Here is a 14136-nt window from a genome sequence, read left to right on the forward strand (position 1 = left end):
AAAGCCCCCAGGAAACAAAAAAAAATTAAAATTTTCCATCCTTTTCAATATTTTTTCGATTTTTTTTTTTTTTTTTTTTTTGTTGCTTAAATTCTCTTGCTACCATTGTCTTCTGGGTGGAATTGTCTAGCTGAATGCACTAAATGAAACAGCTTAGCTGATATCATAAAACACAAATTTGGCTTCCTCAAATTTGGCTACGCAGTGTGAAGCTTTTCTGCCACATGGAATGGAAATAAAAAAGGACAGGTTAGGTGGAAGCAGATGCTGAAATGCCCGACTAAGTTTTGGGAAACAGAAACAGCCGGAGGTCGCAGGTTGTGCTGAGTTTTTCCAGACACTGGAGTCACTTCTCTACCATGTGGGCAAGTTTGACTTGCAGTAACAAGAGTGTACACACTACTTCCCCGCTGGTGCTGCTGTTTTTCTAGTTCCTCTTGAGTGTTTGACAGCTCATCGATAACATCACTGTCTCACTAATCATCCTGCATACCTCCACACTATCTGCACATGGATCTGTGTGTATGCGCATGAGTGCAAATCCAGCTCAATTGTTCTTACACAGGCTTTTTAAAGAGTTGCACCAACTTGCTAAAGCTTCTAAAATGCATACTGGCATAATTGTCTTGATTTGTGGACACGTTTCGTATTTCCAATGCCATGTTGTGACATTTGTGTACTCACAAAAAATGCCTATTGATTCACTACAGTTTCACAACCCCTAATGCAGGGCATGTTGCATGTATAAACCTTTTAAAATTATATTTAATTCTGATATAATGTTCGACATAAAACATGCTTCAAACATGGAAATGATGTGGCTGGAAAAAAAAAAAAATCCCAAGTACTTTTAATAATTTTATTTGTAAAGTATTTAGAAATGCAGCCGTAATTATGTTCATCTTGTTTTTCCAAGTAAATTCCTGGGAAAATACAATTAAATTTGTGTGAAATGACAAAAGGAATAAAAACAATTTGAGGGGTTGCCTTGTTTCTCTGTGTTCTCTGTTTGTTGCCCAGATTTTTTTACTTAAATCCATTTGCCAAATTGAGCAAATGGCATTTTCTCACTCTCATTTTTTTCTGATTGTTTTGGAAACAATATTTATGGACCTGCAGCTACTCAAAATCCCCTTGCTGTGTAATTAAAGAATCCGGAAACAAACGTTATTCTTCTTCTGTCATATTTAATGTGTGTGTTTTGAAAGACGTTAACCCCAAAAAGTGGTCTGGGCCTGTAGAGAAGGAAGAGGAATCAGCTACACAACAGCATTAGTACATAAGGTCTATACATAATATTTTAATTGCATGCCATCTCCGCAGTTTACCGTTGAGTTCACCTGTTTACTTCCACACTGAAAACCTCTTAACAGGAAAACCAAGGTCGATTCCCCTAAAAGAAAAAGAAAAAAATTGTCTGAGGTCTGAGTTTTATTTGCTTTGGGTGATGGCAGGCTGACACTTGCCATGTAATCTGTAAATTACCCTGGCTCCTGCCTAGTGGTGCTTGTGTGATAATTAAAATTTCGGCGGGTATGAGAAAGACGGATGATTAGCATGTTTTTACTTGCCTTGATGCTACTCTTTGGCAGGTTGCGATAAAAAGCTGTAGGCCCTGCTAATTTTCTCCTTTCTCCCTGTATTTTCTATGGCCTTCAACGTCCAAATTTGTAGCTGAATACACACAGGCAATTCACCGTCAATACTCAATCTTATTCTACAAAGTCAACTCTTGCTTTCTACTACAAGACAAATCTCATCTTTTCTGAAAAAAAACATACATAGTCATTTATTATAATGTTTCTATTCGAATTGTGTTTGTGCTTGTAGCTCATAAAAGTTAAATATTTTTATGCCTGATAATCTGTAATACAATGGCAAGCACAAAGAAGTCAAGAATACTCCAGAAAATACCATCATTATGTTTTAAATGCCAATTTAGGTCTTCAGCATAAAACAATATGTCCAACCAACACAAAGTAATAATAGCACATTCTAATGCTTAAGCTTGAGTTCATAAAGTCAAGGTTAACGGGTGACTTTTCCAGTGACGAGTAGGAAGGTAGGAGAAATGCTGTCTGCAAGCAGCAGCTTGGGGACCTAACAAGCCGGCATCCTAATGGTGTATTATAAAGCCAATCTATAACAATGCCAGTAAAAGAAATAAACATAATTTGAAATACTAAAATACTTGCACCATTCAGGTAGATGTTGCAGTTCCTCCTCCTGTTCTGACCAACATTCCCAGCTTGCATTGAATGTTTGGAGCACGTCCGCTAAACGTTGTCTTGAACGTCCACCGAACGTCCGGTGATTACGTTTGACAGTGGCAGCTCACACATTTCTTCAATCATCTCGTGTCACCAGAACACGTCGTATTTCAGGGTCGCACAGTGATTGTGCATATAATGAGTCCGTGTTTTATTTGTGGAGACAAAACTGCAATACATTAATGAAAGTTGCTGTCATAATGTGAAATCATAGAAACTTATGTTGCACCACTCTATCACTCCATCTGCAGTTGTAATTTATCTACAATAACACATAGTTTGACCTTAAAATGTTTCTCTAAAGTAATTCTACATGTGTGTTGGATGGAAAAGAAGTTTGCAGCTGGAGTAAAAATGTTCTTCTTATAATGTGGCTTATAAAAAACATATGATAAAAAAAAAGGAAGCATTCCTTCCTTAAACTCAGACCTCAGACATTTTTTTTTTTTTTAGAGACCTTCGTTTTCTTGTTAAGAGGATTTCATAATAAACATGAGAACCTTTATCATGTTTGGATAAAGTTCTTTCATTTATATGTCTGATCACTGGGTATATTATATTTTTAGGAATGTGAGGCCACTATATTCATATCGAAATAAAATTAATAATTTAGAGACAGGCTTCTGGATGGGGTTGTGATGTAACTTTTGTATATGAAAGTGACTTATTTGTTTTGAAGATTGTGATTTGTTTTACATTTAATGTCAAGATTTTTTGGTATTCTTGCTCCAAATGATATGTTGCCTTTAAGTGTTTCCTTTTTTTAGCCCTACACTTGAGTGCTACTTAGATTCTTTCAGGTTGCTTTGATTGGCATACCTGTATTGCCTGGCAGACTTAGCATTTTGCAGTTCTTTTTCAGCCCAGGAGAACATGATTAAGAGATTTAACCACAAAGTCCTAACGGAATTTCAGACTCATGTCCTCATTCAAGAAAGTGTAAACACATATCCCGAGTAGATGCCTTCAACCACATGGCGCTGGTGTGTATACATTTGTATGTGTGTGTGCGGTTACACGAAGCCCTGAAAGTATGGGAAGTGGTGAGGCACATGCCAAGAGGCCAACAGTATATCAACTTGGTGAAATGAAAGACTTATTAAAAGGCGTGATTTATAAGCTGCTGGGAGTTTACGGCTCTATTAGGAAAGAGGCAGGAGCTGAGCTGATGAAAACTCCAGAAGGGCAACAATAAGGGAGGACTGGGAGCAATATATTGACAGATGGAGTAGTGAGGTCTGCATTTTATCCACACTGCCCAATAAAAAAGTTTGTGTTCTGCAACGGGAAAATGTATCACAATGAAAAATCAACTTTAACTGCTGCCAGTGCCAATGATTTGCTTCTGTGAAGTGTTATTGGTTGTGAAATAATGTCAGGCAGCGGTATTTAGAAAAAAAAAAAAAAAAAAGCCAATTAAATGCAGTGCCAAAGCTAACATACCATCGTTAGGGAATTCTGGCATGTGAACTCGGGAACATTGTGGGTTAAATATCTTTCTTATATTAATGTCACTGTCAGATCTATTGCCTGTGTCTGTAAAAACAACATGTTTTCAACTAAATTGGTTTTAGTAAAGACTTATAAGCCAGAGCCTATTGATGAAACAGAATCTCAAGAGCAAGCAAATATTTTTATTTTTTTACTTTTCTAGAACCTGTAGCTGAACATACTAATACCTCCATGTCATATAAGCTTGAAAATGCATTTAAAACAAAGGTTGGGACTTTTTTTCTTAGTTACTTTCTTCATCCCCTTTGTTCTTGTTGTGGCAGTCATTCATGTTGTTCTAGCGGTTTATATTTCTGAGTTTACTTGTTGAGCCAACTTTATCATTAATACTTCTCACAACCTTGCAGCATCAGTCAGTGTTTGCTAAACCCATATGCAAAAAGTTGTCCGCTTTGCAATCAATGGAAACCCTGGCAAAGTTGTGCGGAAAGATTAGCAGCATGTTGCATAAAGAAATCAGGGTTATTAAAATATCAGAAAAAATATCTGAATCTGGGAGAAATTACATTGTAATAGATGTAATTAGTTAGGATTTTTAGGTGCTTGATATGTAAATTCTGAGAAATGAAGGTTGTCCAGTAAGATTCAATATTGGAAGCAACATTACATAATCCTACTTTAGAATGAACAACATTGGAAAACAAATTCTGCTTATTAACACAACCTGAAAATGTATTGAACAGGACAGCAAGGCACCAACAGATTCTGTGGTGGCAGAGAAATTAGTTTATCAGAGTAGTGAATTGTGAAAACTACAGTTTATCCACATAAACTATTGCAACATTCAGGAATGATTTTGAGCACACTATACACAGAAGTACCTAGAGTCTGGATAAAACTACCCCAACAGACGAGGTTAGTATACCTTAATCTTTCTGTTGAAAATTATATGACAAGAGAAAACTTATGCTGAGGTATGTAGTATAATCAGCTTGGAAGAACAAACGATAAAGAAGCAGAGTAAAGTCAGCAAGATACAAGTTCTCCGAAACTTCCTTTATGTAGGATTTAAAAGTGTAGCAAATGAGATAAGTGTTTGTAAATTTCATTTCCAATTCTGACTGCAGTTTATATACACCATTATGAACATATTTTGTTAATGTCATTCCAAACAGGCTTCATAAATGCCAGCTGTTGGCACTGAAACATTGTGTATTGTGTCTCAATGCAGTTGCAAATGTTCGTAAACACAGCTGCAAATTGAAGGCATAACTTGAAGGTGGGTGTGCTCTGACCCATGATTTCTGGCCACCAAGAGGCCTGAGGCCCTCTTCCCACAACCTTCTCTCAGTTCACATTCTTCATGATCCCCGATCTGGCCATGAAGACATTTCTGCCACTAATGCATTTGTCTGATTGTCAGTGAAATTATACACAATCTTCTGAAGTGCATTGCAGAGAAAGGGGGATTAAGGTCAAAGAGGAACTTAGAGAAATAGAGAATTGCCCTAGGATTTGACTGCAGGGACGTTTATTTTATTTTCACAAGTACACAATTGTTTTCTTAAAAAGAAATGAATCTTTGTTGAAGCTCTGATTATAACGTGAAGGGTTTTGTTAATGGATAGCTTCAATATAGTGTGTTTTCATTGCAGATGTAGTAGCAATGGAAGCATGTGAAATTAGACACTCGCTTTGGCTCTTCCCCTTTCTGCCACACATATAAATGCAGGTATATAATAATAGAAAGCTTGCCTGAGGTAGTCTAACTCTAAAGGATTGGGTATACCTTAGTGCCACAAATGTCTCGAGATAATCCTTATGCCAACAATGTCCCTTTGAAGTTTATACCTTTGCCTGAGGCACATAACATTCACTGTAGTTATATTTTAAAATCTACCTGCATTCAATGGTTGGTAGCATAAGAAGAGTCTGCAGTTCTTTTTTTTTTTCCACTACAAAGTTGCTAAACACTGGAACGGGGTTCACATTACTGCAGATGAGGTCACAATCTGTCTAGCTCCTTACTATCAGCGTGACTCATTCAAAAGAATAGTCATGTGGTAATTGGAAGGCGTCCATGGGACAAGACAACTTAACCCAAATTGCCAAACAATGTCTATTCATAAACTGAATAGGTTTAGTTTATGAATCTATTAATGTTTTGAGTGGGGGCTATATAACTTAACATATTACCGTCAGTCACGAGGAAGACGCCAAGAGTCTGGGACTCCTCAGTTTGAGACAGAAACTGACCCTGTGCTTAGAAAGTGCAGTACAGCTTTTCCCATGTCAGAACAATATCCAGGTTGAGCTACAATCAGCTACAAACTGCTGTACTGCACTCTAGAGGTGATGCCTTGAAGAGGCCAAAGGAACCACATCAACTTCAAATATCAAGTTATAACCTGAGGTTTAAAAAAACAGACACCCTCCTCTTCATGACTATACAAAAAGATCTTGTCCCTGAAAACAGAGTCACAGGTAGGGTGCAGGGCCACCGGAGTCCAATCCACACTGGGTAACCAGTTCAACTTTGTAATGAGAATCGCACTATCAAATCAATCCAGGCACCCCAATTCCGCACAGCAGCCCAGCAAAATGCTTAGAAGAAAAAAAAAAAAAGCCCAATTTTCAACACCCTGGTGTATACTTTCTAGGAGAAGCTATGAAGTGTGATCCCTTGATAGTTGGAACCACTTTCCTGCCCACTTTCTTATAAATTGGGACCACTGTTATCCATTACACAGGTGTAGTCCCAGCCTTCTAGGCAGCCAAATGGCTCCTGAAACATTTCAAATACTTCATAAACGGTCAAATACTAGGGAATGTAACATGAATCTGTTCTGTGTGGACATGTGTTTTACAGGTATGCAAATCAGCAAACCCAAAGAAAAACCACCAATTAACCCTGGGAGCACTACAGTCTTCCCTCACCGAATTAAAGGTAAGCACAAGCTCACTTTGACAAAATCTTTCTCCATTTGTTTGTTTTCCAATCAGTCTATGTTTTCATTGTTTCATTTCATTTATATGTATTTTGCATTGCTCCCTTCTTCATGACTGCCTTCTTTAGAATCACCTGGACAGGGTCATTTAGCCACAGCGCTTATTATCGCCATGTCAACCATTTTCATCATGGCTATCGCCATCGTTCTCATCATCATGTTTTATATCCTGAAGGCCAAGCCGGGTGGCCATGGTGAGTTAAGCGCAGAAACAGATTTGCACAGTTTAACATCCAAGGCTTTTGTGTTTTATGCCGTTTTGCTCTCCCTCTCCTCTCCCTCTCTGTGTGCAGCATGTTGCTCTGGCCAGGTTGTGAAAGCTGTGGAGGCTCAAACCATCAAACAGGATGACAAGAAAGATGTCCCTGGTGAGACAGGCTACACAAACATCCCCATGAATGAATGGCAGACTGTGTTTTTACTCTTATTGTTTTTCTTTTGCCTTGATCGGAAGTCTTCAGTTGTAAAAAAAAAAAAAAAAAAAAAAACTTGTCTACATGAAAACTTCTATTGTGGTTATAAACCTCATCCTGGCTTTTATTATCCTTTGCCATACTTACATGAAAAAAAGAGTAATCCTATTATATACAAGTGTTCATAATTTTAACCTTTTCCACATTTTTGCCCACAATTTTGATCTGCTTTCATGTGTTTTCTAAAAGTACCTTTCATTGATTTGACTGACAGAATCGTCATTTCATTGTTTTTAATATGAGCACATGTTAATTTGGCCGTGTTCACTCATGTAGGCGTCTTCACTAATGACATTTTATAAGTTTAACCTTTATTGGTCCATTTTGTGCATATACAAAGCCTATTATTTTCATATATTAGAAGAAAATCTAAAGGGCAATCCACCCATCAAACACTTTCCAATGTTAGTTAACATAATTTATATAATTAAAAATTATGTTAACTAACATGGGAAACTGTAAAATTTTACAGTTTGTTAAATTTGAGACAAAATCAAATGTCTAAAAGTCTAAATTCAAAAATAATTAAAATTCAATTCAATTTAACTTTAAAAGAATGTAAAAAATATAATTTTTTTTTAGACTTTAAAAGATCTTAATGCTATGTGCAGCTATAATATATTCACTTCTTTTTGTCATTTTACAAGCAGTGTGTTTTGCCCATATGAACATGTGATCTCTTACTTGTGAGCATCTAAATTATTTTTGTGAGCCTTGATAGGAAAAAGAAAAAAACTCAGTTCATCTTTTAATATTAAATAACTGGTTGACAAGTGAAAAGTCCCCGTTTGTGGATAAAACAAGAAAAAAAGACAAGCGACAAATTTGGCGTTGATTTCCGGAAAGACCACCCATGAAATCTTTTCCTTTTAATTTTGACGTCAAGGGGTAACAGAAGAGAGTAATGACATAAAAAAGATGATATATTCTGTTCAAACTTACTACCCATTTCATTTATTGAAATCCATGAGATCACATACATCAGAAACAATTTTTGTAGTTTAAAATGCTGCACCTTCAAAATAATGAAAACTGATGTGATTTAAACACATCAGTCAGTTGAATTTAAAATATAGGAACAAGCAGAAACAAGACAAACTGTAATTAATATCATAAATCTGTTTACAAACTAATATCTGTCTTCTTTCCATGAAACAAAAGATTTTACTGAGCTGATGTACTCATGAATAATTTAGTATCTGAAAATATATTAACAAAGACCTCCGTGCTAAGCAGCTCCATTTTCTAGCACCTTCGAGATTGGCAGTGCTGCTGTTGCTAAACTAGTAAACAAAGAATCTAAACTGAGAGTCTTGCTTCAAAACAAAGACATACTTAACTGTAAGTTTGGGTTTTACACTGTTACTGAGTTAATGGCTCATTGGTAACTGCCGGACAGTAAGCCTGATGAACAAGCACAAATTTAATGACTGATCAAATCATTCAGGTAGAATTAAGCAGCAAAATAAAGCATTATTGAACACTACATCCACTAACTAAACTGCTTGACCCATGTAGTTTAAAATGCTGCATGAACTTTAGTCATTTTAATGGCTAAAGTTAAATAGCCTCCAAAATTCTTTTTCATTGTGTTTTTATTGGTGTTTTCTCTCACAATGTTTGCAAATGCCTGTGTGTGGGAATTGCACTTTTCCTTATGCATGCGTGTGTGCGTGTGTGCTGCATCCTGACAGACATGATGAGTGTATCGTGATGGAATGTGAAGTTTCCAAAGCTAAAGCCATATGTTGCTTTAGGCGCCATTTCTCCTCACAATGATGCTCTGTTCAATTTCACTCGCAGACTGACTGACTAACCACTTACATGTGGTGTGAAGGAAAACACACACACAGACACGCATGCTAATTAATGTAGCTGCAAACTTAACGCAACTCAAAAATGGAAGGGAAAAAGTAATGCGATGTTGTGGTTCGTTTCTTAGCTTTGTTATTGATGGCTAGATGTTTGTATTATTTGCAAGCATTGCTCCAAATAGCTATCTGTGTGTGTGTGTGTGTGTGTGTGTGTGTGTGTGTGTTTGTGAATGCACTTTGGTGTGTGTAAGTGGGAGCATAGCCCATTGCTGGGAGCTCTACCGGAGCTAGCTGTCATTCATGTAGACACTGACATAATCAGGCTTTGAGATGAAAGACACATACGCTTTAACTCAAACTACACACACACACACACATACCCTTTACTCCTTCTCATATCCATTCATTGGGCTGTCTGCCCCTATCAGTAGCCATTATGTCAGTGCAATTTATCATAATACTCACCTTAATCGTTTTATGCATTGATCCTGCTGATGTTTAGTGTAAAAATGGTTTAGCCTGAGGAATGAATTCTGTTTCATCTTTTAACTCATCCTAATAATTAGTTGAAGTTTAATGATGGGTGTGTTTCATTCAAAATAGTGCTACTTTTTGTTCACTAAAGTTCTTTTGTTTCTTTTTCTGCTCATAGATAATGTGGTGATTTTCTCTGAGAAAGATGAATATGACAAATTGAAAGCAGCTCCTCAGAAGACGGTGAAAAGGTGAGGAAAACATCCGACGTGCTACCATGCAGAGATTATGCCTCAGTGGTCATGTGAAATAAAAAAAAACCTGAAATCTACCAAATTAATCAAGCTTTTAACATCTTATTGGGTAAAACACACAATCAGGTACCTACTGACGGAGGATATGTTCAAATTATTATTATACCGTTGAAACCACATACTTTGATACTGTGTATAAAAAGACATATAGGTAACTTTTTTGCTGTGATATACAAAAGAACTATAAACCTTTTTTTTTCTTTTCCATAGCATGTCAACCAACAATCATGCTACAAATTCTATAGATGTATAAAGTTTTTCTATTCTGATTTTTAAAGTTCTTACATTTTTAAATACAGGTTATAGCAAATTAAACCTAAGTGCGTTTTCTGATCCTGCACATTCTAACTTACTGAGTATATCTGGATACAAAGACTCAGCACAACATAATTTATTCCAATCTGCCCATAATTAAACTGCCACAAAACCAGCCTTTGCAGTAGTTGTGTTCTTGCCCTCTGGGCATCTCTTCTTGTGTCTGCGAGTACGTACAGTATGTGTAAAATAATATGACCTGAGTTTTTTTTTTTTCTTTTTTTTTTTTTAATTAAGTAATAAAGCAGACAGGCCCAATTATGTGGCTTTAGTGCAGGCTATGAGGTAAGGCAGCACATTTGAGCCCTGAAGCATAAGAAATGCTGAGAAAAAGCGTTAGTTGTCACGGTGCACAGTGGTATTTATTCCAATCTTTACATAAAACCACCGTCAGGGGAAAGCATGTCTTCCCAGACAACAAAAGAGTGAAGGTTTTCTCTCCTTCCTCTCTGCATACCCCTCAAACCTCACGAGAGGACAATCATGCTTTATCGGCACTGGCGAGTGCACAGAGAGAAATGTTGAAACGTGAAGACTTTTTATGTCTGTATACCAATCTGTTTAATTACTCAAATGCTTTTTGTATGTATGCTTTCATTTGTTGTCTTTCAATAGTAATGGAAGAACAGCGAATTAAAGAGATGATACACACAGATACTCTACATCCATGCACATGGAACACACACACACATTTGCATCAACAGCAGTCAACAACGCATTAAAGCTGGATGCCAGAGGATGTGCTAACTCACTGCATTAGTTGCCAGAAAGGGTGTTAGATATCTGGGAAACAATGGCATCTTGTGTGTAGGTGTGTGTTTGGGAAGAAAGAGCATAGGACATGAAAACAATAGCATTCAGTGTGTATCTCTGTCAACAAGGTGCTTTTGCAAGAAAATCCAGAGGAGATGGGAAGAGAGAGGATCGTTGATAAAATTATAATATATGGGATTGTGTTGTAAAAGGCAGCGTTGTTTCAGGAACTGCTTAAAAACATCAGAAGATGTGGAAACAAGATAGCAACTTCCTGTGATTTACAGACATGTCGTAAAGGTTAGAGATGCACTGATACCCAGGCTGTTTTCTGACTGTTCAGTTTTATAAATCTCATGCTTGCTAGTGTTGATTCCAGTTCATTTTAACAACTTTAAATACTATAAACAGCTACAAAGAATAAGGCACCAGGCTTCAATCAGTACAAAAACACTGATGTGCTTTTCTTGTGACATTATTTTCAATAAGAGTTATAGACTGATTTATTATAAACTTGATTTCATAGTTAAAGTTAAAGTCAGTGATAACTATTTTATTTACGTTAACTGTGGTCTTTAGCTCAATGATATTTAGTTCAATTTAAATTTCTAAACTTGGATTTTTTTTAAAGCAAAAACAATGATTTTGCCTTTTTAACACTGATTTTGGTGCCAGTTCTGACTAAATGTTTACTTTTGTACACCTTTTCTCTAAAAATATAAAAGTTCACAAAATCAATACTCAAAATTTTATTTTTAATAAAGATTCATTCAAAATAAATAGCAGCTGGAATAAAAAGCAATTTCAGAGAGAAAAAACTGATTTATTGTCAACAGATGGTAAATCATTTATTCATTTATTATGACTAAGAGACCCCACTAGGCATCCCTTCTGTCATGATCAGTCATTATTTGTATTAGCATAGATGATATCGTACCTTGTGTAAGAGTGCAGTCATTGTTAAACAGCTTTGTGGTTGGACAGACTTTCATTACTATTTCAAACAAAGATAAAATGATAACAAATTATTTTAATCTGTCTTTATCATCTTATAGTAGCAATATGAGCTCAATTAGACTAATCGGTACAGTTAGCATTAATAACTGTAAACAGCCGTTTCAAAGGGTTGATGGAAATGGCAAAATTCATAAAAACTTCCTCAACATCCTTCACTTTTTGTTGGCGACTTGTCAAATGTTTGCTTATATATATATATAAACTGAAATATTAATAAATATAAGTATATCAAGTGTTATTTCGTTTGTGTATGCAGTGAAAATGATGCATCATCTGAGAATGAGCAGTTGTTGAGCCGCAGCATCGACAGCGACGAGGAGCCGCCGTCTGACAAGCAGGGATCTGTCGAGAGCGCGTCTCCCAACCCCAACTTGTGCCTCGTGGACCTGGGCAACAAGCCCGACCTCTCTCTGCTCTCTTTGGGACTCCTGGACCGCGGCCGCACATCCAATGGTGCCCCTATAGTTGCAGCCAGCCACACCATTAACATCCAGAGTCCCAACCACATCAACAGTGTCAACCACATTGCCTCCAGCAACCACATCAGCAGCATGAACGGGATCAACAACAATAAAACCCCAGGGGTAGGAAGACAAAGCTTTTTAAGGACTGTACTGAAGTCAGAATATGATTATGAACAGATTTATAACTTAGGATCCGTTTATAATCTCATAAAGATGTTTTTTTTTTTCTTCAATACCACACAGATGCTACAGAGTCGAAGGAAAAAGATACTAGAACTGTATGCTAGAACCTGCAATGTTACCGAGGGTAAGTCAATCAGAAGAGAAACTTTCTGCCAAGCCTTGTAATTGATGTTTTCATTGTTTTACAAGAATGAACAATGCATCATCTGAGAATGATGACCACTTTGGTGTTTTTTCCTCATATTTTGTCAGGTAGCAATTACAAAATTTTATGTTTTTTATTGAGATTTTATGTGATGGACTAAAACAAAGTTTTGCATAATGAAACTCTCAAGTGTGACGTGCCTTTGAATTCATACTCCCTGAATTATATTCTGTAGTACTGCCTTTGGTTAAAAACAAAGCTGTCTTTTAAAGAGGCAGTGTTATGTAAAAATTGACATTTTTTGGGGGGGAAATCCTTTAATCTCCTTTTTGGAGCTGCAGTTTCCACGCCTCACAGAGGAGCCTTCCCCTGCGAATCCCCCATTAAGCTCCTTCAGCAGTTAAATACCTGGTGGATCTACGCATCTGCTGAGCTCATTATACAAGCTGCTTGTCAGTGAAATTAAATGCTTCATAAAGGGACAGAGACCTAGTTTTTCAAGTTGTTAAATTACAAAAACAAATTTCTTTTAAGTCATTTTCGTATATTTAGCATTTTATGATAACTGAAGTTGACATAGTAACTTGATTGTGTTATAAAATACCACTTTGTACCTGAAAAATACATAATGCTGCCCCTTCAAAGTCTTTTGGTGGGGCAGTGTGTGGGGTAACGTGGTTGGCCCATACGCAATATCCAATGTACTAAAATACATTAAAGTGGTTTTAATGTGACAAACCACTTTTTTATTTTACGTTTGTTACTGTTTAACATGATAATCTGACATTTTATCTTTAAATCCGTGTCCTCTCCTCAGGCCTAAGCCCTACAGAGCTTCCCTTCGACTGCCTGGAGAAGGCCAGCCGCATGCTGAGTTCCTCCTACAGCAGCGAGGCGGCTGTGGTGAAGACATGGAGGCACCTGGCAGAGAGTTTCGGCCTGAAGCGTGATGAGATCGGCGGCATGAGCGACGGCCTACAGCTCTTTGAAAGAGTGAGCACGGCCGGCTACAGCATCCCCGACCTCCTCACACGGCTGGTGCAGATCGAGAGGCTGGACGCTGTAGAGTCACTGTGCGTGGATGTGCTGGGAACCAGCGAGGTGGTGGCAGTGGCTGGACGACAGAGTATCAACAGCTTCCACAGCCAGTTGGTGTGCCCGTCCCAGTGCACCTCTCCCTCCCAGCGCTGTGCCAGTGTCTGAATATTCAGGAGGTCTTTAAGTACACATTTATGCAGGGACAGCGTTTGCCCTGACAAGTAGGACATTACATACATGTGTACAAAATTACCCCATCACATGAAGAATGCCAGTGGGCGTCTTGTCCACATTTCTTTATATTTTAAGAAGCTAAACTCCAAATACCAAAAAAAAAAAAAAAAAAAAAAAAAAAAAAAAAAAAAAAAATTTTTTTTTTTTTTTTTTTTCAAAAAGGGGGGGGGGGAAAAAAAAAA

General features: G+C 37.2%; 1 protein-coding gene across 2 annotated transcripts in view; it reads left to right on the plus strand.

The window, feature by feature from the left end:
• The window catches only part of edar (ectodysplasin A receptor), a 44400-nt gene extending 30329 nt beyond the window's left edge, over positions 1-14071 (plus strand). Inside the window, exons 6-12 of one of the 2 annotated variants that reach the window (XM_015040815.1) lie at positions 6592-6669; positions 6799-6924; positions 7024-7098; positions 9670-9742; positions 12147-12474; positions 12598-12661; positions 13500-14071. In XM_015040815.1, coding sequence (XP_014896301.1) covers positions 6592-6669; positions 6799-6924; positions 7024-7098; positions 9670-9742; positions 12147-12474; positions 12598-12661; positions 13500-13885 — 1130 coding nt within the window. In that variant the 3' untranslated portion in view covers positions 13886-14071. The remainder of the gene's footprint in view (positions 1-6591; positions 6670-6798; positions 6925-7023; positions 7099-9669; positions 9743-12146; positions 12475-12597; positions 12662-13499) is intronic. The other variant, XM_015040816.1, reaches the window with a different exon arrangement.
• Positions 14072-14136: the final 65 nt, after the last annotated feature.

Source organism: Poecilia latipinna, unplaced genomic scaffold, assembly GCF_001443285.1.
Source record: "Poecilia latipinna isolate Pla-1442-1.1 unplaced genomic scaffold, P_latipinna-1.0 Scaffold529, whole genome shotgun sequence".
Taxonomy (NCBI): Eukaryota; Metazoa; Chordata; class Actinopteri; order Cyprinodontiformes; family Poeciliidae; genus Poecilia; species Poecilia latipinna.